Source organism: Ornithorhynchus anatinus, chromosome 7, assembly GCF_004115215.2.
Source record: "Ornithorhynchus anatinus isolate Pmale09 chromosome 7, mOrnAna1.pri.v4, whole genome shotgun sequence".
In the NCBI taxonomy this organism is placed as follows: Eukaryota; Metazoa; Chordata; class Mammalia; order Monotremata; family Ornithorhynchidae; genus Ornithorhynchus; species Ornithorhynchus anatinus.
The window spans coordinates 68470537-68490696 of NC_041734.1; the positions used below are offsets into that span (position 1 = coordinate 68470537).

At 48.9% G+C, this 20160-nt stretch overlaps 1 protein-coding gene across 1 annotated transcript; it reads right to left on the bottom strand.

Annotated features, from left to right (window-relative positions):
• Nucleotides 1-7227: 7227 nt before the first annotated feature.
• Nucleotides 7228-14611, bottom strand: LOC100092035 (zinc finger protein 436-like). Its single transcript, XM_007665952.2, has 4 exons — nucleotides 14460-14611; nucleotides 12206-12332; nucleotides 10528-10641; nucleotides 7228-8960 (listed from the first exon to the last, which is right to left on the bottom strand). The coding sequence occupies exons 2-4, from the start codon at nucleotides 12330-12332 to the stop codon at nucleotides 7606-7608; spliced, it is 1596 nt and encodes a 531-aa protein (XP_007664142.1). The 5' UTR covers nucleotides 14460-14611; the 3' UTR covers nucleotides 7228-7605.
• Between the last annotated feature and the right edge of the window lie 5549 nt (nucleotides 14612-20160).

Sequence of the window (20160 nt, forward strand, 5' to 3'; positions counted from 1 at the left end):
ATTCATTCATTCAATTTATTCAATTCATTCATAAGAGAAGCACTGTGGCTCAGTGGAAAGAGCCCGGGCTTGGGAGTCAGAGGTCATGGGTGCGAATCCCAGTTCTGCCACTTGTCAGCTGTGGGACTGTGGGCAAGTCACTTCACTGCTCTGGGCCTCAGTGACCTCATCTGGAAAATGGGGATTAACTGTGAGCCTCACGTGGGACCGCCTGATGACCCTGTATCTCCCCCAGCGCTTAGAACAGGGCTCTGCACAGAGTAAGCGCTTAACAAATACCAACATTATTAGTCATATTTATTGAGCGCTTACTGCGTGCAGAGCCCTGTACTAAGCGCTTGGAATGTCCAATTCGGCAACAGATATTCATTCATTAATAATAATAATAATAATAATGTTGGTATTTGTTAAGCACTTACTATGTGCAGAGCCCTGTTCTAAGCTCTGGGGTAGACACAGGGTAATCAGGTTGTCCCACATTAGGCTCACAGTCTTCATCCCCATTTTACAGATGGGGGAACAGAGGCACAGAGAAGGGAAGTGACTTGCCCACAGTCACACAGCTGACAGGTGGCAGAGTGGGGTTCGAACCCATGACCTCTGGCTCCCGAGACCGTGCTCTTTATTGAGCACTTACTATGTACAGAGCACTGTACTAAGCGCTTGGAATGGACAATTCAGCAACAGATAGAGACAATCCTGGCCCAATGGCGGGCTTACAGTCTAATCGGGGGAGGCAGACGGACAAAAACAAGACAACATCATCACGATAAATAGAATCAAGGGGATGGACACCTCATTAACAAAATAAATAGGGTAATAAATACAAATGAGCACAGTGCTCATAGATAGAGACCATCCCTGCCCAACGACAGGCTCACCGTCTAAACAGGGGAGATAGCAAAACAAAAGAAGTAGACAGGCATTAAAACCATCAAAATAGGTAAATAGAATCATAGATATAGACACATCATTAATAAAATTAATAGAGTGATAAATAATATATACAAATATACCCAAGTGCTTCTGGGTGGGGGTGTTGGATAATAATAATAATAATAACAATAATAGTATTTGTTAAGTGCTTACTGTGTTCCAGGCACTATACAAAGCTCTGGGGTGGCTACAAGCAAATAATAATAATAATAATGATGGTATTTGTTAAGCACTTACTATGTGCCAAGCACTGTTCTAATCACTGGGGTAGATACAAGGTAATCAGGTTGTGCCACGTGGGGCTCACAGTCTTGATCCCCATTTTACAGATGAGAGAACTGAGGCACAGAGAAGTTGAGTGATTTGCCCAAAGTCACACAGCTGTTAAGTGGCAGAGCTGGGATTAGAACCCATGACCTCTGACTCCCAAGCCCGGGCTCTCTCCACTAAGCCACGCTGCTTGGGCTGGACACAGTCCCTGTCCCATGTGGGGCTCACAGTCTCCATCCCCATTTTACAGATGAGGTAACTGAGGCCCAGAGAAGTGAAAGGACTTTCCCAAGGTCACACAGCAGACAAGTTGGATGGTTGCTTTGCAGGTGCACAGCGTATCATCTTGCCCGGGGCCCGGCTTTCTTACTGCACAGTCTTGGGGAGAATGGGCTAGGCACATTTATTTCTATAAATCAGTGGTATTTATTGAGTGTCTACATTCCAAGTGTTTAGTACAGTGCTCTGCACACAGTAAGTGCTCAATAAATATGATTGAATGAATGAATAAAAAGCTCTTGGGAGTGTGCAATAAGAGTTACTAGACTTGATCCCTGCTTTCATTCAGGCAGTGGTATTTATTGAGCACATACAAATTGCAGAATATTGTACTAAGGGCATGGGAGAGCACAAAACAACATAATTAGCAGATGTGTTTCCTGCCCATAATTAGCTCAAGCCTAATTCCACTTCAGTTCAATAGTATTTATTGAGTGCTTACTATGTGCAGAGAACTGTACTGAGGACTTGGGAGAGTAGAATATAATAATAATAATAATGTTGGCATTTGTTAAGCGCTTACTATGTGCAAAGCACTGTTCTAAGCACTGGGGAGGATACAAGGTGATCAGGTTGGCCCACGTGGGGCTCACAGTCTGAATCCCCATTTTACAGATGAGGGAACTGAGGCACAGAGAAGCTAAGTGACTTGCCCAAAGTCACACAGCTGACAAGCGGCAGAGCTGGGATTTGAACCCATGATCTCTGACTCCCCAGCCCATGCTCTTTCCACTGAGCCACGCTCCTTCTCTAATATAACAGTTAGCAGATATGTCCCCTGCCAATAATGAGCTCAAGCTTCATTTCATTGAGCACTTACGATGTGCAAGGCAGTGTACTACACGCTTGGGAGAGTACAGTACCACAGAGTTGGCAGACATATTCCCACACCGAGCTTAGTCTAGAGGGGGAGACCATGAAGCTGCTGCTTTGTAGTTGCAAGGGGATGTTTTCTAACGGCCCTTGCCTCAAGATCTAGTAACATCTGTTATGAAATAACATCGGTTTTGCCCTCAAGGCCCCACTGAGAAACAACGGGTCACCCCCAGAAACAGGAACCCTGAGGTGGGACCCCGAAACCCAGCACAACCTCTCTTAGCTAACACGACGGGTGGCATCAGCGCTGGGGAAGGGTACAAATTAATTGGGTCAGACGGTCCCTGCCCCACTTGGGGCTCACAGTTCTAATAATGTTGGTATTTGTTAAGCGCTTACTATGTGCAGAGCACTAAGCTGGGGGAGACACGGGGGAAAAACAGTTGAGGAAACTGAGGCACAGGAAAGTGAAGTCATTTGCCCAAAGTTACACAGCAGACAAGCGGCAGAGCTGGGATTAGAACCCAGGTCCTCTGACTCCCAGGCTTTTGCTCTTTCCACTAGGCCGTGATGCTAAAGGAGTAATGGATACAGTAAGTTTGAGATAACCACGGTCTAAGTGAAGGGCTACTGTAAAATTGCCAGCCTGTGGTTCCTCCAGGATTTTAGTTCAAGGACTCTGTGGCCTAATTTCTGTTGCTGATGGTTTATATACTCTACACCAAGACTTACGATTCTGGTTTTGGTATTATACATTTATATCTCTTTCTCCCCCAACAAGAGATGCCTATGAATTCTGTCCTCGTGACCCATTACCTCAGGGCGATCACACTGCCTTGGGGAGACAGACAGTGGGGTTACTTTCCTTCAAGTGATTGCTGGCCCACTCGTAGAACCAACTCCCGTTCCCCCTGAAATCTTCCCATGCCTCCTGAGTGTCAAAATCTATCAAGATAGAGGAGCAGTATGGCCTAGCAGAAAGAGCACAGGCCTGCGAATCAGAGGACCTGGATTCGAACCCAGTCTCTGCCACTTGTCTGCTGTGCCACCTGGGACAAGTCACTTCTCTGTGACTCAGTTTCCTCATCTGTTAAATGGGGATTCAATACCAGTTCTCCCTCCTAGTTGGACTGAGCCCTGAGAGTGAAAGGGACCTTGTCTTGTGCCTGATCCGATTTTCTTCCCCAGTACTTAGAACAGTTTTCGACAGAAAGCGCTTAATGAATATTATTAGTATTATTGTTATCAATAACAATAATAAGATAGGGTTAGTGGCGTTTACTTGTGTATTCTTAGGATGCTTTAGTGGAAGTTATTTCTTCACAGGTAGTGAGGGTGAAGCACTGTGACTGTTCCCGTTTTCATCGAGCATGGCTGTGCAGGGAAGTCAGGCTGGAAGACTGTAGCAGTTTATAATTGGCAAGAGCCACCGAGTGATGTCAGAATGCAGCAGTAGGAGTCATATTGTCACGAATGGCCACAGTTTATTTAGAGAGATAAAGAAAGGGACCAGATAGATTCCACAAAGCCCTAGCAATTGAAGTCCCTTTCCTGGCTGACTACCTTTTCTTGCTTTTACGCCCACTTTTTCACATCTACCCGCTATTTTCTACCCTTCCCATCTCTCTCATCCACCTTTGTACTTATTCCTTTCCTACCACCAGCATTCATCACCACTGACGGCATTTACTGAGCGCGTACTGTGTGCAGAGTACTGTACTAAGTGCTTGGAAGAGTACAGAGTTGGCAGACATGTTTTCTGCCTATGATGAGCTTACATTTAAGGTGTAAATCTAGGCTGGGATGAGAACAAGGAGAGCAAGTATTTTTCCAGCTCTCGAGGCTCCTTTAACCAGCACAAGTACTCAAACCCTCCCCATAATTCCACTCACCAACTCTCAGTCACCTCACCTAGTTCTTGGGACTCCTCTCCTGAGCCCAGAAGAAGACGGGTCCCTTCTCCATCAGACTGAGAATGGGTGGAATTCCAAAAAGTCAACAGGGTTGGGGAAAACGTGCACAGGTCAGCAAAGGACGGGAAAACGGCCTCAGAGCATCCCTATAGGGAAGCAAGTGAAGGAATCTTAATGCCCCTCTAGACTGTAAGCTCGTTGCGGGCAGGGAATGGGTCTGTTTATTGTTATATTGAACTCTTCCACACGCTTAGTATAGTGCTCTGCACACAGTATGCACTCAAACATGATTGAACGAATGACTAAAAGGACGTTTGTTAGAGTACTCAGGAGAATAAACGAGTTTGGGAGCGTATCTGGTAAATCATTCTTCAAGAGCAATGGCTAATCCAGGAGACTGTTCAATCCAAACAGAACTGCAGCTGACCTCTCACTGAAAGGCAGGACCGCCCAACCTAATCCTCAGTATTATGGCAAGGGTTTGGACCATGGAAGGAGCAGTCTGGGTGGAGAAGGATGGGCCGATAAAGGAAATTTTGTGTAAGAAGAACTGGCCGGTCATAGTAAAGAGGACCAGATACCTGACTCGGGAAGTAAGTGGAAAACAGGTGGAATCTGCGTGGAATCTGCCTTAGCTATTTGCCTAACTGGAAGAAAATGAGGGTTGTCATGGGGAGGCTGATAGTCAGTAGACTGAAAGCCAGTGAAAACCCAGGTCCTTCTGTCTCCCAGGCCGGTGCTCTATCCACTAGGCCACGCTGCTTCTTCCCTGCAGGTTTCTTCGGAGAAAAAGGGAATCTCTTTGCATTCAACAAAGAGATTAAAAGGAGTGTTGCCTAGAGGAAAAGCATGAGCCTGGGAGTCAGAAGGAGTTGGGGGTCTAATCTCGGCTCTGCCTCTTGTCTGCTGTGTAACCTTGGGCAAGCCAATTCACTTCTCTGGGCCTCAGTTACCTCATCTGTTAAAAAGGAATTAAGGCTGTGAGTGCTATGTGGGATATGGACTGTGCCCAACCAGATTAGCTTGTAACGACCCCAGTGCTTAGTATAGTTCCTTGCACACAGAAAGTGCTTAACAAATACCATTAAAAAAGAGAACCATCAGCATACTATGGTCTGTTTCCTCCTTCTCCTCCGACCCCCTCTGCACTTGTTTGCCCCACACAGCACATTATTTACCGAATTGAAATCACACGTCCTGATCTTATCATTTATTGGTTAACTGAAACTTTCATCAGTTTACTCAATTCTCTGTTGGGTTTACTGAATTCTAACATAACTGTCCTAACTGTATGATTGGTTGAAGGTTATTTCCATTCTACAGATTAGTGGCGTATTTTAGAAGTGTAACTGATCTCTAGAACTGGTTAGCAAAGCATAGGTTGCACAGGGTTCATTTTTCTGGCCCTGGGTTTCTTGGCATTTCAATGAAGCAACTGACATCTTCCCTAAATGGTGTCTGGGAAGGGCTTTAAAAAGGAGCTTGGCCACACTTTCACACCGAACCTGTAATGGTAAAACCCGCTTTGCTTGGGTGTAGGAAAATCCTTGGGATCCCATTCATCTCATATCCCTGAAACAGGTGTGGTCCTGGGAAACCAGCTTGGGGTGAGGGGAGGCTTCCTGATCCCTCAGAGACTTCTTTGAGAGGGAAGTTGGGCAAGTAGGACTCTTTCTGGGTGGCACAGAGGAGGATGTTCATGCTCATCTATCAGCAGGTTGAAGCTCCTACCTCTTCCTGAAAATCACCTGTGGGGCTCTCCACAAACATCAGGAGAAAGCAGAAATGGGAGGGGTACTTTCAGCTGCTAGGTCTCTTATTGGGGAGGGCAGTGGGAGGAGTTGAATCCCTTCCAATCTAGCCTCGGGCAAGACTTTTTGCAGCTCTAGAAAGGAGTCCTAGAAACATTTGGAGCAGTCATCTAATAAGACTCATCTTTGAAACACTGGAACCCCCCCAGTCCTCTGGGCTGGACTAGTAAAGCTCTGCTTCCTAATCCTGGCCTCTTTTTTTTTCGTGGTATTTGTTAAGCACTTACTTTGTTACAGGGACTGTATTAAGCGCTGAGGTAGTACAAGCTAATCAAGTTGAACGTGGTCCCTGTCCCACATGGGTCTCCCAGTCTGAATCCTCATTTTACAGATGAGGTAACTGAGGTACAGAGAAGTGAAGTGACTTGGCCGAGATCACACAGCAGTCAAGGGGCAGATCCGTGATTAGAACCCAGGTCCTTCTGACTCCCAGGCCCCATGCTCTAACCACCAGACTAAGCTGCTTTTCCCTAGGTTACCATCACCACCTTTCTGACAGCTCCACTTCTGAATTTTCTTGGCTCTGCCCTATGTGATCACCCCAGGCCTGTGTCCATCAACTGGGAAATTGCCACCCTGATTGACTCAAGTCCCCTTGCCCGCAGTCCCCCAGTAGACAGGCCACAGACCAGGGAGGCTAAGGCACAACTCGAGCTGCTAGCATGCTCTTTGGCAAAAACCTCCTCCCCTCAGTTCCCCGATTTCCAATTTCCTTTAATATTGACTCTAGAATAGAGTTTGGTAATAAAATTATTATTTCCTTCTATGCTTGCTTGGTTGCTTGATGGAATTTTTGGGAAGCAGCATATCCTAGTGGAAAGAGCATGGACCTGGGAGTCAGAAGGACCTGGGTTCTAATCCCAGATCTGCCACTTGTCTGCGGTGTACCTGTGGGCAAGTCAGTTTGTTTCTCTGTGCCTCATGTCCCTCATCTGTAAAATGGGAATTAAGGATGAGCCCACCCTGATTAATTATATTTACCCCAGTGCTTTAGTACAGTGCCTGGCACATAGTGATAGCTTAAAAAAAACCATTAAAAAAACAAACAAAAAAATACCTCGATCCAAGAGAAACAGACCTTGGAGGCAGTGAGGAGAGACAGAGTCTCTTACCCATTAGGAACCTCCAAATGAGGTCCAAATGTCTCCCCCCTTCTAGACTGTAAGCTCACTGTGGCCAGGGATTGTCTCTCTGTTGCTGAATTGTACTTTCCAAGCACTTAGTACAATGCTCTGCACACAGTAAACGTTCAATAAACGATTGAATGAATGAGGCCTGACACATGGTGAGGGACCCTAATAGCTATGAGAGTTTGGGTTGAGATTCTGCTGTGTCCAACCTTCTCCCCCATTAGATTGTTAAGCTTCTTGAGGGCAAGGTCTGTGTCTCCTGCCTGTATCTTATTCTCCCAAGCGCTTAATCCAGCGCTCCGCATACCGCAGGCATCCAGAAGCTTCCACACTGACTGACCGACCGATCGAGGTGGTTCTCCAGAATGGCCTCCGAAGGCCCTGAACAGAAATGCTCCTGGGTCAACAGAAGTCTGACGGGCTCCCTGTCGGCCCGGGCTTCGATCCGCGTCACTCCCGGCATCCACACAGCCTCTCTTCCTTGTGACCTCTCTGATGAACGTAATATTTGAAGCTCTGGCTGAAGCCTTTCCCACACTCATCACACTTATACGGTTTGTCTCCCGTGTGGACCCTCTGGTGGACGTAAAGGTTGGAGCTCTGGTTGAAACCTTTCCCACACTCGTCGCATTTATAGGGTTTCTCTCCCGTGTGGACTCGCCGGTGGACGTAAAGGTGGGAGCTCCGAGTGAAGCCTTTCCCGCACTCGTTGCATTTATAGGGTTTCTCTCCCGTGTGGATTCTCTGGTGCTGGTAAAGGTGGGCGCTCCGACTGAAGCCCTTTCCGCAGTCCTCACATTTAAATGGCTTCTTGCCCGAGTGGACTCGCTGGTGGACGCAGAGATGGGCGCTCCGTGTGAAGCCTTTCCCACACTCATCACAGGTGTAGGGCTTCTCCCCGGTGTGGATTCTCCGATGCTGGTAGAGGTGAGCGCTCCGACTGAATCCTTTCCCGCATTCGCCGCATCGGTATGGCTTGTCCCCCGTGTGAATCCTCTGGTGGACGTAGAGGTGCGAACTCTGATTGAAACCCTTCCCGCACTCGTCGCATTTGTAGGGTTTGTCTCCCGTGTGGACCCGCTGGTGGACGTAGAGGTGGGAGCTCTGGTTGAAGCCTTTCCCGCACTCGCCACACCTGTATGGCCTCTCCCCCGTGTGGACCCTCTGGTGGACGTAGAGGTTGAAGCTCTCGCTGAACCCTTTCCCACACTCGTCGCACTTATAGGGCTTGTCTCCCGTGTGGACCCTCCGATGGCGGAAGAGCCCCGATTTTTCAAAGAAGCCTATCCCGCACTCGTCGCATTTATAGGGCTTGTCTCCCGTGTGGACCCGCTGATGGCGGTAGAGGGCCGAGCTCTGGCTGAAGTCTTTGCCGCAGCTGACACACACGTAAGGTTTCTCTCCCGTGTGTGTGCGCAGGTGGTGGACGAGCCGGGACTTCCAATCGAAGCTTTTCCCACAGTTCCCACATTTGTAAGAATTCTGTCCCTTGGGATCTCTCGGTTGCCCTTTCCAGCACAGAGTCTTCTCCCGCTCGTTTAAGGAAGAAGTCTGATCTGAGGAGCCTGGCTTCCGGGGAATCGGACGTTGCGTTGAGCGCAGTTCCTGGGGAAGGGCTTTTTCCGGCCTCCCTCCTCTCTGGGAGTGGTCCCGGGTCCCGGAAAAGCATTTCCTTTTTCTTCCGGTAGATGATCTGGCTTCGTCCTCGCAGGGGCTTCTCCTTGAACCCAGGGCAAGCCCCTCTCTTTGAGCCAGATAGGAACGTTTTCCTGGAGAACTGTCTCTCAGATTCTCAGTCCTGTCTCCTGCAGGGTTGAAAAAAAAGAAACCAATTCGCTGATGGAAATAAGAGATAAAAGATCTGCTTCATAATTACTCATTCAATCATATTTATTGAGCACTTACTGCGTGCAGAGCACTGTACTATGTGCTTTACGATACTAGCATTGAGAATGATAAGCCTAGTGGTGAAAAAGCCTAGGATTGTTTGCGAAAAGGAATTGCTTTGAAATAACTTCAATCCTCACTAGAAACGTGAATAATCGGACGGGTCACATTTCTAACAATAGAGGAGACAGTGAAATAGAGAACGTCAGTACACGGGGGGTGAGTGTCCAGCGATTCCACCCTGAAGGCAGGTCCTCAAAACATCCAGAGAAAGAACATATCTGTTATATTGTTGTATTGTACTATCCCAAGCGCTTAGTACAGTGCTCTGTACACAGTAAGTGCTCAATAAATGATTGATTGATAAGGACATAATGGCAGACGAGGACAGAAGTGACAGGTGACAAATGACCTATTCAGCAGAAAAAAAAAAAAAAATCGGTACACAAGATGAATCTTGCTCATTTCTATTGGCACGTAATTTGGTTTGTGCATTCCTGGGAAAGGGAGGGCATGGATACTTGGATTAATACCTCACGGGTGAAGGATCTGTTGATGAAGCCCTCTAGTCACTGTAGCGTTTATATCTTAGGGGGCAAATTGTCTCATGCACTCATCTCTAACAAGTTTAGCCTAGTGGAAAGAGCACAGGCCTGGGAGTCAGAGGACCTGGGTTCTAAACCCAGCTCCAGCACTTGCCTGTGTGACCTTGGGCAAGTCATGTCACTTCTCTGTGCCTCCATTACCTCACCTGTAAAATGGGGATTAAGACTGTGAGCCTCACGTGGGACAACCTGATTACTCTGTATCTACCCCGGCGCTTAGGACAGTGTATGGCACATAGTAAGTGCTTAACAAATACCATCATTATTATTTATTATTATTAAATGGTACTTAGAAGGTCCATGGCAATGGATTTAGGAGAAAAAGAAAAGGGATTCATTTCTCTAAGTCCCTTATCACCACCTTTTTTATCTGGGAGACGAAGGAGTCAGATTTTGCTGACAGGGAACAGCAAGCGAAGCAGCGTGGCTTAGTGGATAAAGCTTGGGCCTGGGAGTCAGAAGGACATGGGCTCTAATTCTGGTTCTGCCAAGGGTCTGCTGTGTGACCTTGGGCAAGTCACTTAACTCCTCTGGGCCTCATTTACCCCATCTGTCAAACGGGAATTAAGAGTGTGAGCCCAGATGAGACAGGGACCGTGTCTGACCTGATTAACTTGTATCTACCCCAATGCTTAGAGCAGTGCTTGGCCCACAGTAAGCACCTAACAAGTACCATAATTATTATCCTTATTATTATAAGTGAGGGTTAGGCTTGAAGCAAAAGTCCCCTAGGTCAGTAAAGGAAGAGCATCTACAAAAAGGCAAGAGTTGAGGAAGGCAAGAAAAGAAAATACGGCAGGGATTACTCAGATGTGATACATGTGAAGTGTTTCAAGATTACAAATTCGTGTGAGATACCGTTGATCTCTGAACTGCTCACCTCTGCGGATGGCTTTTGGGCTTCCTCTCTCCTTGGCTACATGAAATTCCAGTCCCCAGAGCTCTTCTCCTTGCTCGATCAAGGCAATCAGGTCTGGTTTGGGAAGAAGAATTCCTGCCAAAGAAAGGTCAAAGAGGAGAACTGTGTCTGTGAGCCCAGATCTGGTAAAAAGAGCGATTCCAGACAAGAATCGCCATCCCGGCCAATGGAGCCTGATCAATCCATCTTCGGGATTCACTGAGCGCTGGCTGTATGCAGAGCACTGGACTAAGCACTTGGGAGAGTCCAGTAGAGTACGTAGACGAGAGGTAGGTAGCCTGAGACCCACTGTCCGTGGAATATCCTTGGAAACGTCCTACTGAGGGAGAGGGGTGAAACCCATGAAGGGCTCAGAGTCCAATCCAGAGAATCCCGGACCGAACCAGTCGTAAAGAATAAGAGAAAAAGCCAAGTCTCCCTTTATTCCCACTCAGTTTGGTCAAACCCTCAGAGTCCACACACAACCCACCCGGAGCTACGGCCCCAGCCCAAATATAAACTGGTCTGTTTGCCTCCTTCTCACCTCTTCCCTCGTAGGGTCAAGCTCACCCAACCGGAATCATAATTGGGGTATTTTAAGCACTACATGCCAAGCATTGTTCTAATCACTCAGGAATGAGATAATTAGGTCGGACAGAGTCCCTCTACCATCTCAGGGGGAAGGAGAGCGGATATCGTATCCCCGTTTTTAAAGGAAGAATGGATAGCATACCCAATTTTACAGATGAGGACCGTATTTATTGAGCACTGTGCGCAAAGCACTCTACTAAGCGCTTGGGAGAGTACACTACAGCAATAACAGGCACATTCCCTGCCCAAAACGAGCTTACAAGTCTAGAGGAAATTGAGGTCCAGAGAAGTTAAGTGGCTTGCCCAAGGTCTCCCAACAGGTCCGTGGCGGAGGTGGGTTCAGCTCTGTGCCCTTTCCACAATGCCACGATAGAGATGGCACAAGAAAATGGTCACAGGCTGGGGGTGACTGGATAGGACCCAAGGTTCTAGGACAATAAAGAGGTTGTGCTATCCTACTCCTTCTCTTCCCCTGCCTGATTCCATGACATTCCCTTTGCGAGCCCCCGCCTCTCCCAAGCCCATAGCCCCTTTCTCATGCCGTCTCTACCATAGCCTCGTGGAAAGAGCACAGAGTTGAGTTCTCCTCCAAGCGCTGCCACGGGCCTGCAGGGAGACCTTGGGTGAGCCACTTCTCTGTACCTCAGTTTCCTCATCTGTAAAATGGGGAGATCTATCCGTTCTCCCTCCCAAAATGGGGACATGATACCTGCTCTCCCTCCCCCTTAGACTGTAGAAGCCCTAAATCCCAGGGTGGAAGAGCTAGAGAAGCAGCGTGGTTTAGTGGCAAGAGCACAGGCTTGGGAGTCAGAGGACATGGCTCCGCCACGTGTCTACTGCGTGACCTTGGGCACGGATCGGTAGTTTATCTGTAAAATGGGGACTGATGTTGTGAGCCCCACATGGGACAGGGACTGTGTCCAACCTGATTACCTTGAATCTACCCTAGGGCTTAGAACAGAGCTTGGCACAGAGTAAGAGCTTAACTAATATAATAAAATAATAATAATAATAATTGCCCGGTGACAAGACCATGTGCCACCAAGACAGGGCAGACTCCAGTCCTTACCTAGTGACACCACATTTTTGTAGTTCTCCCACATGACGTTCCTGTAGAGCTTCCGCTGACTGGAATCCAGATGAGCCCACTCCTCCAGCGAGAAATAGAGGGCCACGTCTTCAAACGTCACCGCCATCTGAGGGGGCGGTCCAGCCGGCCAACAGTGTGGGAGGGACAGAGGAACCAGGCAGGGGAGAGAGAGGACAGGAGAGGGAGGAGAAAAAGAAATGAAAAATGTGGAGTACAATCCCGTGACCCCCACAAAAAATTCCATTTAACTGAGTTTGAAAGGTGGAGAGGAAAGATGAGCTTTACCCAGCACTTACGTATACACTGTGATTTATTTATATTAAAGTGTGTCTTCCCCTCTAGACCTTAAACAAAAGGGCAGAGAACGTTTATTGTTATATTGTACTGTCCCAAGCGTACAGTGCTCTGCACGCGGTAAGCGCTCAAGATATACAACTGAATGAACCAATATACTATTAAGCTCTCTCCTCCTCTCATGAGACCCTTAAGGTGACGATGATGATGATGGTATTTGTTAAGCACTTACTATGTGCCAAGCACTGTTCTAAGCGCTGGGGGAGATACAAGGTAATCAGGTTGTCCCACGTGAGGCTCAAGTCTTTATCGGCATTTTACAAATGAGGTAACTGAGGCACAGAGAGGTTAAGTGACTTGTCCAAAGTCACACAGCTGACAAGTAGCCATGACCTCTAACTCCCAAGCCCGGGCTCTTTCCACTAAGCCACGTTGCTTCTCTTAAGATGATTTCTTGGGTTGGATCCTAACTCTGCCCTCCATCAGCATTCAGCATCAGCAGAAGTCTGAGAAGCAGCGTGGCTTAGTGGCAAGAGCCTGGGTTTGGGAGTCAGGGCTTGTGGGTTCTAAGCCAGGACTTCGCCACTTGTCTGCTATGTGACTTGGGGCAAGTCACTTCACTTCTCTGGGCCTCAGTTCCCTCATCTGCAAAATGGGGATGAAGACTGTGAGCCCCGTGCGGGACAACCTGATTCCCCTGTATCTACCCCGGTGCTTAGAATGGCGCTTGGCACTTCTCATCCCGGAACTGCCACTTATCTGCTATGTGTTCTTGGGCAAGTCACTATATTTCTCTGGGCCTCAGTTATCTCATCGGTAAAATGGAGATTAAGACTTTGATCTTGTATCTGCCCCAGTGCTTAGAACGGTGCCTAGCACATAGTAAGGACTTACATAGTAAGCGCTTATTATTAATAATAATAATAATAATAATGGTATTTAAGTGCTTACTATGTGCCAGGCACTGTTCTAAGTGCTGGGGGTGATACAAGGTAACCAGGTTGTCCCACGTGGGGCTCACAGTCTTTAATCCCCATTTTCCAGATGAGGTAACTGAGGCCCGGAGAAGTTAAGTAACTTGCCCGAAGTCACACAACTGACGAGCGGCGGGGGCGGGATTAGAACCCACGACTTCTGTCTCCTAAACCCGTGCCCTTTGCACTGCGCCACACCGCTTCTCTGATACTTACGAAATACCATTATTAGTATTATTATTAAGCGCTTAAGAAACACCGTGGGAAAAACAGGGGGTGGGGAGAAAGGGTGGGGGGGAATGCCAAGGGGATGGATGGATAGAGAAGCAGCATGGCTTAGGGGAAAGAGCCCGGGCTTGGGAGTCAGAGGTCATGGGCTCTGCCACTTGTCGGCTGTGTGACTTTGGGCAAGTCACTTCACTTCTCTGTGCCTCGGTTACCTCATCTGGAAAATGGGGATGAAGACTGTGAGCCCCATGTGGGACAACCTGATCACCTCGTACAATAATAATAATAATGCTGGCATTTGTTAATCACTTACTCTGTGCCGAGCACTGCTCTAAGCGCTGGGGTAGACACAGGGTCATCAGGATGTCCCACGGGAGGCTCCCAGTCTTCATCCCCCATTTTCCAGATGAAGCGCAGACAAGTTAAGTCCCACAGCTAACAAGTGGCAGAGCCGGGATTCAAACCCATGACCTCTGACTCCCAAGCCCGGGCTCTTTCCACTGCGCCACGCTGCTTAGAACAGTGCTTTGCACAGAGTAGGCGCTTAACAAATGCCATCATTATTATTATTATGGATGTGCAGAGGTGGGCCCAGGCCTGGCCCTTGGCCTTTCCCCAGGAGCTGGGCGTGCATCGTCCCCTCCCCGGGGACCCCACCCTCCCCATCCCCCCGCACCTTCCCACGCCTGTCATTTGCCCCTCCCGCCTCCGACGCCCCCCGCGAACCCCGCTTTCACCTGCAGCTCCGGGCGGTGCAGAGGTCTGCTGGCCGGAGCATGCGCACAGGCGACTCCGGGCGGCGCTGCTGCTTCCTGGCTCCAGGCGGAGAGGCTCAGGCGGTTGCCATGGAGACGGGCGCGGCGCTGGACCAGGCCGGGGGGGGTGGGGGCGAGAACGCGCAGGCGCAGACGTAGGGGCCTTGTCTTCAAACGGACTCTTCCACGGCCGCCGATGACGTCACAGCCCCCGTGCCCACTTCCGGGACGCGGCCCCAAGCCCTGCCGGGAAATGTAGTTCGAAGGAGTTGGCACATGCGCTGTGGGGCGGGGCCAGTCCTGGGAGGCGGAGCTGAAGAATGGCATTATAATAAATAATTGGACTATTTCTTGGACGCTTACTATGTGTTAAGAACGGCACCAAATAATAATAATGATAATGCTGGTGTTTGTTAAGCGCTTACTATGTGCCAAGCACTGTTCTAAGCGCTGGGGGAGATAGAAGGTCATCAGGTTGTCCCACATGGGGCTCACAGTCTTCATCCCCATTTTACAGATGAGGGGACTGAGGCACAGAGAAGTGAAGTGACTTGCCCAAAGTCACACAGCTGACAAGTGGCAGAGCCGGGATTAGAACCCATGACCTCTGACTCCCAAGCCCGGGATCTTGCCACTGACCCACACTGCTAAACTCTGGCTTAATAATGATAATTATTATGGTATTTGTTAAGCACTTCATGCATTCATTCAATGGTATTTATTGAGCGCTTACTGTGTGCAGAGCACTGTACTCAGCACATGGAAAGAACAATTCTGCGCCGAATAGAGACAACCCCTACCCAACAATGGGCCTCCGGTCTAGAAGGGGCCGTCTACAAAACAAGTAGACAGGCACCAATAGCATTAATATACATACATAGAATTATAGATATATACACCTCATTAATAAATAGAATAATAAATATGTACATATATACACAAGTGCTGTGGGGCGGGGAGGGGGATAGAGCAGAGGGAGGGAGTCGGGGCGATGGGGAGGGGAGGAGGAGCAGAGGACAAAGGGGGCTCAGAGTGGGAAGGCCTCCTGGAGGAGGTGATCAGTAGGGCTCTGAAGGGGGGAAGAGAGGTAGTTTCGTGGATGTAAGGAGGGAGGGCTTTCCAAGCCAGAGGTAGGATGTGGGCCGGGGTCGACGGAAGGACAGGCGGGAACGAGGCTCAGTGAGGAGGTTAGTGGCACCAGAGGAGCAGAGTGTGCAGGCTGGGATGGAGAAGGAGAGAAGGGAGGTGAGGTAAGAGCAGGCAAGGAGATGGAGAGTAACTGAAGCTAATAGTGAGGAGTTGTTCCAAGCACTGTTGTTCCAAGCGCTGGGGTAGATACAAGGTAATCAATTTGCCCCACATAGGGCTCACAGTCTTAATCTCCATTTTACAGATGAGGTAAATGAAGCACAAAGAAGTTAAAGTGACTTGACCGAGATCACACGGCAGACAAGTGGCAGAGCCAGGATTAGAACCCACATCCTCTATTTGACTCCCAAGCCCCTGCTCTTGCCACTAGGTCATGTGGCTTCTCAAAATGAACAGGCCTCGGGAAGCAGCATGGCATAATGGATAGAACACGGGCCTAGGAGTCAGAAGGTCATGCATTCGATTCCCAGCTCTGCCATGTGCCTGTTGTGTGACCTTGAGCGAATCACTTCACTTCTCTGGGCCTCAGTTACCTTATCTGGAAAATGGGGATTATTCCCTATTATTCCCACTCCCTTCTATGTTGCCCTGACTTTCTTCCTTCGTTCATCCTCCCTCCCGTCCTCGCAGCTCATATGAATATATCTGTAATTTATTTATTTATTTATTTAGATTAAGGTCTATCTCCCCCTCTAGACTGTGAACTCTTTGTGGGCAGGGAATGTGTCTGTTTGTTGTATTGTACTCTCCCAAGCGCTTAGTACAGTGCTTTGCACACAGTTAATGCTCAATAAATATTGGGGAAGCAGCGTCGCTCAGTGGAAAGAGCACAGGCTTGGGAGTCAGAGGTCACGAGTTCGAATGCCGGCTCTGCCACTTTCATTCATTCATTCAATAGTATTTATTGAGCGCTTACTATGTGCAGAGCACTGTACTAAGCGCTTGGAATAAACAAGTCGGCAACAGATAGAGACAGTCCCTGCCGTTTGACGGGCTTACGGTCTAATCGGGGGAGACGGACAGACAAGAACGATGGCAATAAATAGAGTCAAGGGGAAGAACATCTCGTAAAAACAATGGCAACTAAATAGAATCGAGGCGATGTACATTTCATTAACAAAATAAATAGGGTGATGAAAATATATACAGTTGAGCAGATGAGTACAGTGCTGAGGGGATGGGAGGGGAGAGGGGAAGGAGCAGAAGGAAATGGGGGGAAAAGAGGGTTAAGCTGCGGAGAGGTGAAGCGGGGGTGGGAGAGGGAGAACAGCTGTGTGACTGTGGGTAAGTCACTTCACTTCTCTGGGCCTCAGTTATCTCATCTGTAAAATGGGGATGAAGACTGTGAGCCCCATGTGGGACAATCTGATGACCCTGTATCTACCCAGCGCTTAGAACAGTGCTCTACACATAATAAGCGCTTAACAAATATGATTGAATGAATGAATGAAAGCTCAGACTCAGCCCCTATCCCACATGGGGTTTACAGCCTAAGGAGAAGGAAGGCCCATTATTGAATCCCTATTTTACAGATGAGGTAGCTGAGGTGAAGGGAAGTGAAGTGATTTTCGCAAGGTCACAGAGCAGACACGTGGTGGAGTTAGAATTAGAACCCAGGTCCTCTGACTCCCAGGCCCATGCTTCTTCCACTAGGCCATGCTGCTCCTCATACAGCGACAGGGGAGTGGAGCAGAGTGGAACAGAGTAGCATCATTTTTTACCTTTCTGGGCAAACGACCCTCCACTGGAGAGGAAATTTAATTCTAATGCACCTGTACAAATGATTCCCAGCTTGTAATTCATGGAGTGATTGTGACCCTGGAAGGTCTGGGAAATGTAGTTTTGGACGAAATCAGGAAGAGTTCCCAGAAAATAGGGGAAAAGCGTGTGTTTTCTGAAGACGTAATAGGGAGAGAGACCTTATATAATAACAATAATAATGATGGTATTTGTTAAGCACTTACTATGTGCCAAGCACTGTTCTAAGTGCTGGGGTAGATACAAGGTAATAAGGTTGCCCCACGTGGGGCTCACAGTTTTCATCCCCATTTTACAGATAAGGGAACTGAAGCACAGAGAAGTTAAGAGACTTGCCTAAGGTCACACAGCAGGCAAGTGGCAGAGGTGGGATTAGAACCCACGACCTCGGACTCCCAAGGCCGTGCTCTTTCCACTAAGACACACTGCTTCTCTAATGGCATAGGGGCAGAGGAAACCCACATAGGCCTTTGGATTGGAACAGTGAAACTGTTAAGAGTCAGTGTTCCTGGTAAGATTGCTTTGGGTTTTTTTTGTGTGTGTATGTATTTGTTTTTTTTATGTCATAAGTGCTTACTATGTGCCAAGCACTGTACTAAGAGCTGGGGTAGGTCAATCAATAAATCATTTATGTTTATTGAGCCACTTACTGTTTGCGGAGCACTGTAATAATAAGAGCTTGGAAGAGTGCGGTGTAACAAAGTTTGTAGATCAGAGAAGTGACTTGCTCAAGGTCACCCAGCAGACCAGTGGTGGAGCTGGGATTAGAGTCCTTAGCGTGGCTTAGTGGAAAGAGCTTGGCTTTGGGAGTCAGAGGACGTGGGTTCTAATCCGGTTCCGCCACTTGTCCGCTGTGTGACCTTGGGCAAGTCACTTAACTTCTCTGGGCCTCAGTTACCTCATCTGCAAAATGGGGATGAAGACTGTGAGCCCCACGTGGGACAACCTGATTACCTTATATCTACTCCAGCGCTTAGAACAGTGCTTGGCACACAGTAAGTGCTTAATACATACCATTATGATGATGATGACGACTCCCAGGCCTGTGCTCGCTCCACTAGGCCACACTGCTTCTCTTTGGGGAGGAACTTGTCCACCAACTCTGTTGTGCTGTTCTCTCCTAAGCAGAATCACACCACCAGTCCCCCTGTTCCCGGTAGGATCTTTCCCCTCCGGTCGCCGTCGCGGGAGCGCCGAGATCTCTCGTCCTGAGAAGCCACCTATCAGACTCCAGTGACCTGCCTTCGCGCTCATGGTTGTCTCCCTGTCCCGGACATCTGCACCCCAACACCGAAGACCTTCCCCCCTACCCCCACAGGCCCCGCAGCCAGTCAGAACCTCCTCTATCTCCCAGATGATCCCCGATCTCTCTGCTGACCACCCAACTGCCCTGGATTAGCACCCCTCCCATGATCACTGGAATCACCCCCCGAAGCGACCTTTAGTCGTCCAGGTAGCCAACCAGGGCCGTGGGACATTGTGTCCCAGTTCCCCCCCACCAAGAGCCGTGAGACACTGTGTTCCTCCCCCCCCACGCACCCAGAAGCGACCATCCTTGGGGAGCCCCCACTCCCTCCTTCCCTATGCTCCGACTGGATGTGACTTGATTCCCCCCACCCCCCTCCCCAGGTAACAATGCCCCCGTTCTCACCGTGTTACTTTTAGCTACTACCTGCAGTCGCACCTACTCAGCCCACCCATGTTGTTTGGTTATTTACTCCTCTCCCTAGGCGTTTCCTCTCCCATGTCCCCCGTAACAGGTCCACCCTTCTCCAAATCGGCCATCCACAGGACTTCCTCCACTGCCTCAGAGACAATTAGGCCAAGAGCCTCTGGATAAATATGATTGAACTGAATGAATGAATGGACTCTCCTTGTCACCAGCTTTTTTGATTTGATTGACCTATGGACAATTGAACATTCTATTCTGGGCATCACCTGTTTATTAATATTATATTATATCATATTATGTCATTGCTAGTTAATTGTTAACTGATCTCAGTGCTGTCATTTACCTCACTGACCTCACCATGACCGTCCAACTCCCCTGCTCCCATCTGCCCTTCCCAATCCTCACCTTCTCCTCTCCCACCCAGCTCTTTCCCTCACTTTCCTCTACCCCCTTTCCTCCTCCCCACCTCCTCCCTAGAATCCCACTGTACCAGCACCAACCCTCATCCCACTCCCCTTGTGCTGCTCCCCACCAAACCCCTCCTTTCCAACCCCTTCCTTCCCTCCACCCCACCCTTGTCCTGTCCCAGTTCTCCTGTCTCATCGCCACCCCTCATCTGAGCTCCCTATCTTCCCTCCCAAACCCTGTCCTCCCCCTGACTTCCCCATCATTGTGGACGGCACGACCATCCTTCCCATCTCACAAGTCCACAACCTTCGTGTCATCCTTGACTCTGCTCTCTCATTCACCCCCCACATCCAATCCATTACCAACACCTGCCGGCCTCACCTTCACAACATCGCCAAGATCTGCCCTTTCCTCTCCATCCAAACGACTACCTTGCTGGTACAAGCTCTCATAATATCCCGATTGGATTACTGTGTCAGCCTCCTCTTGGATCTCCCTTCCTCCTGTCTCTCCCCACTCCAGTCTATTCATTCTGCTGCCCGCTGCTATGTGTGCGTAATGTTCACTCGTTGCTGTGCCCCAGCTGTGAAGCAGCTGGCATTTCTGGAACCAAGTGGGTGACGTCTTGCCGTTGGGCTGAACTCCTGCCTCTTCCAGCCTTGGGGCAAGGGGCAACCCGAAGCCAGCCTGCCCGCA

Coding starts and splice junctions, on each gene's coding strand:
- LOC100092035 (XM_007665952.2), bottom strand. CDS start 12,332: ATGGCGGTGACGTTTGAAGACGTGGCCCTCTATTTCTCGCTGGAGGAG. Junction 10,642..12,205: donor CAAAAATGTGGTGTCACTAG/GTAAGGACTGGA, acceptor TTTCTTTGGCAG/GAATTCTTCTTCCCAAACCA. Junction 8,961..10,527: donor CCCAAAAGCCATCCGCAGAG/GTGAGCAGTTCA, acceptor TCAACCCTGCAG/GAGACAGGACTGAGAATCTG.